At 37.0% G+C, this 6088-nt stretch overlaps 1 protein-coding gene across 1 annotated transcript in view; it reads right to left on the bottom strand.

The window, feature by feature from the left end:
- Positions 1 to 4319: 4319 nt before the first annotated feature.
- Positions 4320 to 6088, bottom strand: part of SLC9A3 (solute carrier family 9 member A3) — a 54750-nt gene continuing 52981 nt past the window's right edge. Inside the window, exon 16 of the mRNA XM_062568501.1 lies at positions 4320 to 4897. Coding sequence (XP_062424485.1) covers positions 4320 to 4897 — 578 coding nt within the window. The remainder of the gene's footprint in view (positions 4898 to 6088) is intronic.

The following is a 6088-nucleotide window of genomic DNA, read 5'->3' as shown; positions in this document are numbered from 1 at the left end:
AGTAAAACAAAGCCCCCAAAGCCACCTTGAATCTTTTCATCAAAGATTGGTATTATAACGCAATGTTATATATCATAATATATACAGAATAACTTGTGTTGCCATAATGCCAACATTAGTATGCATATTCTGAAAAGAAAGGTTTCCCATATGTTCTAAGGATTGAAATATTGGTTTTATAAAGTCAATGGGAATTCTGTCACTAAATTGGATGGAGTTAAGACTATACCAAAAGTATCACAGTGGTCAGTGTGAGACTTGGTATATCTTTTAGAACTTTTGTTGCTGCTTTTAATGGTTTGAGTTTTATAAATGACATGATCAGCATCACATTATTGCCACTTATTCTTAATTATTTGATTCAGTGACAGAAATTCAAACAGTCTATTTTCTCAGAAGTCTTGTGTGCAGTCATCTCTAAATGTGCCAAATCAATGAGTCTTGCCAAAGCAGAATGATTCCACCAAAGTGATACAATTTATTGCCAAACTTCTCATCATGATATACTATTAAAACATTTTTTAAAAGACATATTAGCAGAATAACTTGACTTGTTTAAAAATATATGGAGGAAGTTGACACTGCTTGGAAATTGCACACAAAAGAATCTCCAAACAGCAGCTCTCTAAAGAGTGACAATTTAAGGCACATAACTATTTTACAATTTTTGTTGCATAAATCTCTGACTAGACCATATATTTGTAAAACATAATTTAAAATAAGTAGCTTCACAGCTCAGAGAGAATTCATCTGAATGCAGGTGACACACTTGTTATTTTTAACATTTCTAGGTCATAGTGCAGCGTAATAAAAATTGTTGAAAAGCATCCTACCTGCGGAGCAAAATGTAGAAAGACATCACACATTTCTGCATTCCATCTTTGTACAACAAGATAGCCCATAGTTACATGTTCAATAAATAGCAATAGTGGAATTTCCCCCAAACCAAAAAACTTGTCTTTCTTAGACAGAGCACATTACAAACAAATTCTAGACAGATTTTTCAGCCAGTGTAGCTCAGCAAGAACTGAACCAGCCTCATTGGAGCTGACTGTTTTATCAACAGATTTTTCCAGTCTCATTCATTGTTTCCTCATGCAGTAAAAAGAAGCTGATGCACACAGCCATCTTCTCAGCAGCTCTAAGTCTGTGTATCTATGATGAAATTAGTGGTGTTTGACTGATTTAAGTCTGCTAAAGAAAAGAAAATCTTGCACCCACAGGACATGCACTGAAACTCAAAAGTTCATAGAAAAATAGCATGGAGTAAAAACTGTGAGGCAGATGATAAATTTATGACCTGCTCTTCTTATATACCCTAACAGACTCCTGGTAGGAGTAATTGCCCTGGAAAAAATAAGGGATTATAACCTACTACATACTAGTTGAGATCTGCCTGTATTCCTAACATTTTTCTGATGTGCAAATTAGGGCCTTGAACCTTTCTTCATCACATTTCAAATGTACAAACTATGCCAACCAAAGCCCTTATGTAGAGACAGCTATAGTAGAAAACATCTACTAGAGGCATAAGAACTTCAGAAATGATGTAAGTTGTTCTAAGGAAAGGTCCCTTCACTATCAGAATTGGCCAATCTGTGCTTCACCTGTATGACTATGGTGACAGAGCCCTTTATAATATGGACGAGGCCTAAGGCCTCTGAGAGTAAATTGAGAGTTAAACCCTTTGTATAGAGTGCCTTTCCATTTTTCGGTTGTTAAAAATGGCTTAGTATTCCTCTCTGTTTTGAAGAAACTCCTACCAGCCCACAGCCCTCTCCAAAGCATATGGGATCCTGACTCCTCCCAGAGACTGCTGTATTTGTAAACACTGTAGTGTCTACTGATCCTCTTGTGTTTATTACTTCAACATACAAGAACATGAAAATCTCATAACCTGAGATTTTCCAAAGTGCATACACTTGTGTGTGCAAATTCTGTCTAGCAAAATTTCCCACCTGCTGATGAGGACTTGCAGATGTTTTATTGAGGTAGCCTGTACACAAATAGATTATGAATGCTCCAACAAGCATAAAGAAATTGCAGCCCACAGTGTGGTTCTTCTTCAGAATGCAAGGCAGCAATGACCTCTGTACAACAGCAATAAGAAATGTAAGCTTTTAGTTCAAAGCCAACACCTAGCCAACATCTTGTCAACTTTGGTGTTAGTACTTAGGCATTACACTATGAGACTGCAGATGAGATTTTGGCACATTGCACTTTCCTTGTGCTAATATCTGGGATAAATAAGGGTCCTGTTGTACATCGGTGCAAATGATTGAAATCCTTTCCAATACTTACTCCAATTTTACTATCTGGAACAACATTAAAAATACTCTCCTTCACCAAAATAATATGCTCATGTTTATCCAGTTCACAAAAAATGGTATTCACATTATTGAATCACAAAATTGTGTCTCCTGACTCTTATTAACAAGACTAGCTCTGGGTTTAGTACTGGGTGATGGAGCCTTTCATTTAGGAACACTGATTTGAATCAGCACCCAAGATGGTTGCAGACAGGCAGCTGCCTGTGGGTTGATATCAAAAGAACCAGTACTCTGAATCTAGTCGCTAAAGGCATAGATTATGTAGCTAGCTAAACTATCGGACATTTGCCATCACATCTCTGCAATTTGTACTAGCCTAATGGGCACTTCTGAAAAGAGGACAAAGACAAGAAAAAGCATTGAGCATTCACACAGAGCTCCACTCTTTTGGGGTGCCTGGGTGAATCTAAAGTTGGACATCTGACACAGACTCACTCAGATTCCTTTCAAAATTTGGGAGGGCTGGAGATTGAAGTACCTGCTAATTCCTATAGATAAGGTAAATTTTATGAAAGAAAGCTTCTACTGGCTCCAGTGTTAAGCAGTTCAGATACCTCCCTGAAGTTGATTTAGTTCATTTACAAATGGTTTACATGGTTCTCAAATAGAAATAAGGTACACATTAGGCTCAGTGAAGCAGCTAAGTGCTCATCTATTAATGTCACAGAACCTTTGCAATTTTATCACTGAAGATTTAAAACCAAAGTTTCAGGACTGGAGCCCCTCAAGGCAAAAAAAGTTAGGCCATAAGACTATGCCTGAAGCTGTCCAGCAGGGAGCATTATACATCCATGAAAGCTCTCAGAGCATTTACTTTTGTTACATCTTCATCTGAGTTAGCTTTCACTGCTGTCTCCAGCTTGCTTCACAGAAACTAGATCAGATTCATAGATAATAGTGCAATACTAACTGTTGTCATTTAACAGAAAAGTGGAAAATAAAAATGCAATTTCGTGACACAAACAAGTGTATACATACACAGTAGCCAAACTACCTCTGTACAGTACTTTGAAACATCAACATCCTGAGTCATTGTGGCACTTAAACTGTGTGGTAGAAGACAGAATAGCATCTGTGAGGCCATTATGCTGATCAGCTGTTGAAAGAGGGTTGTACATAAATAAACAAGGTGATCTAACAGAATATTTGGAAGACACACAAGCAGCAGGACAAATGACAAGTATTTACACTTCTTCATGAGTGATGCTATTTAAAATTGAGCAGCTTAATTAAGAATTTAAAATGAGAAGCTTGTGACCATACTAACTAAAATTCTGAACTAATTCTTGATGTTCTTTTATTTCAGTGCCACTAAATAGGGGAAATAAAGGTCAAACACTAGCCATCCTGGAGTCCTTGACAAGACTTCATGAGGCCAAGACTTTCCTCTTCCCTAATCCCCAGAGGCTTCCAACAAAGTCAATATCACATAGTTACATAGTGACACTAATATTCAAGATCAGGAGAATATTTTTTCTTTAGTTTGCAATTAAAAAAAAAGGCACTGATCCACTCCAATCAGAATAGACTTAACAGGCAAAAGGCTCACCATTGGCTCCTCCTATATGAATTTCGTACATCACAAATACTGAATTTCATTACTGAAACAGCAAATGCAGCCTATTTCTTTAAATGTATTTACTGGGAATATATGGCATAGTAAACCATATCTATGTAAAACACCTCCAAATATTTACCTTTTGAAAAGCTTCTTCTCCTCCAAAAATAAGATTGATTTTTGTAACAGTCTACATGGAAAAAATAGCAAGGAGGCATATTTTCCCTTCACTATGCACCATTTCAGCATGAAAGAGGACTTAAAAATGTAAGTGCAATAGAAAGTCCCAGTGCTTCTGACATCATAGGACCCCATTCCCTTTTTCATCAGAAACCATTCCAATGGAAAGCAAACCAACAGGTTGCTATTCTTACAGAAGCCCTATATTCAATTGATTCTCTCTCATCTTCTCCTTTCAAGTAAGTCCTGGTTCACAGCTGTGTTTCCTCTTGTTCCAGTGAATGTGGAGGGATGTGACAAGATGCTGGAAGTGACGCTAGCTTCTGAAGCTTAGGGTGTTGCAATGGTTTTGGCCTATGAAATGAACGTCGGCTTTGTACACGCCTGGCTGCAGCAGATCTGTAGTTTGCTTGCACATCAAGCAACATTATCTTCTCTTGGGGTTCCTTAATATAAGAGTCTTCCAGCCCTTCAGGCACAGAGAGAGAACTCTCCTCCTGTGAATTCTCTGGCTCGTAGCTAACTTCAGAACAATAACCTGAGTTTATTGTTTCTTTGTTATTCATATCTGTATCTGCTTCCCAGTAGAGATCAGGTACATCTGGGTCACAAGAAGTTACATACTCAGAGAGAGTAGAAAGAGATATATTCCCTCTGTTTTCCAAGGAAGAATAGGTTTGTGTCCAAGGCATTTGAAGACAAGATGGAAAGAAGTGGAGGGGAGTTTCTGAAACACCTTTTGTTTGGTTTGTTTGGTCAGACGTATAAGGAGGCAATTTGTCATCTGAAGAGGAGTATTCAGTCATTTCAACATCATGGTCCATTTCACCTAGAGGACAAAATTAAATAGAAACACATGTAGACACAGACTTTCTATACTAGTGCAAACTTGATTTTATTTTAAATACTAATTTCCTGGGAATCCTTTGAATTCAGTGATTTTGCTGAAAATCTTCTGAAACTGAGTGATTTAAGACTGTTTTTGAGCTGGGGAACTGTACTGCATCCCAATGACCAGATTGTACAACCTCAACCAAGTTTATCAAACTTTTTATCCTGGCTGAATATCATGTGGAATTGAGTTCAGTGATGAACACTGGATGTTACAAATATTAGGAGATAGAACCATCATCTGGTCAGTAAGGCATCTATTTGCTTTTGAACCATTTAGTCATGAGGCTTGACAATGAAATCTTTCAGATGCTTTTGAAATAAATTGCGCTCTTTTAGATAATGAACAGAGAGGATCAGCAGACTATCAATTTCTTTTTGACTGGAGCCTGCTCAGTTTTCTGTACACTTTAGGTTCTGTAGGCAAATTCCACATTCCTACTTCTCGTTTACAATCTATACTGTTTTTAAAACCTTTTAACTGAAATTCCAATGTCATTCTGTTATTTTGTTATAGGAGATAGTTCAGAGGACTGTTTCTGAGCGTAATTAAGCTCTGAGCTTGTTAGTTCAGGCAAGCTAGTTTCCCCAAATGCCTCTTAAGAAATGCAGTCAAAACCCAGTGACTTTGATATATCAAATATATTTACACGAGAACTAATGCGTAGCAATTCTAAATAATAAAGTCAAGTATAATCAGGCAATAGAATGGAGGAAAGGAACAAAGGTTAGCAAGAAATAGTTCAGTGAGTAATAAGCTAGTATTTTATGACAATATTTTCAATGGAAAAAAACATGAAGAGATTTTCAATGTGGATAAATGTCAGGGAGAAGTCTCCATTTTGGAATGTTGTTCACTGTTCTAGCTTTTAGTCGGGATATTGGAATTTAATTCACAATCTTTTAATTAATCCAACTTGTATTTTAAAACACCATTTAAAAATAATCAGAAGATGTACTAATAGAGAACTGAGTACTAGAACCAACCACTGTGCTGCAGTACACTCCAGTGATGAAAGTAATATGCTACCTGGAATTACTCTTAAACTAGCGCATCTTCTGTAGGGACAGAAGTCAGAACAGAAGCAAAATGGAACTTTCTTTTCCATTTCTTTTCAAAAGATTATGA

Source organism: Rhea pennata, chromosome 2 (assembly GCF_028389875.1).
Source record: "Rhea pennata isolate bPtePen1 chromosome 2, bPtePen1.pri, whole genome shotgun sequence".
In the NCBI taxonomy this organism is placed as follows: domain Eukaryota; kingdom Metazoa; phylum Chordata; class Aves; order Rheiformes; family Rheidae; genus Rhea; species Rhea pennata.
The sequence above is the reverse complement of the archived record's forward strand: the minus strand, read 5'-3'. Positions and strand labels throughout refer to the sequence as shown.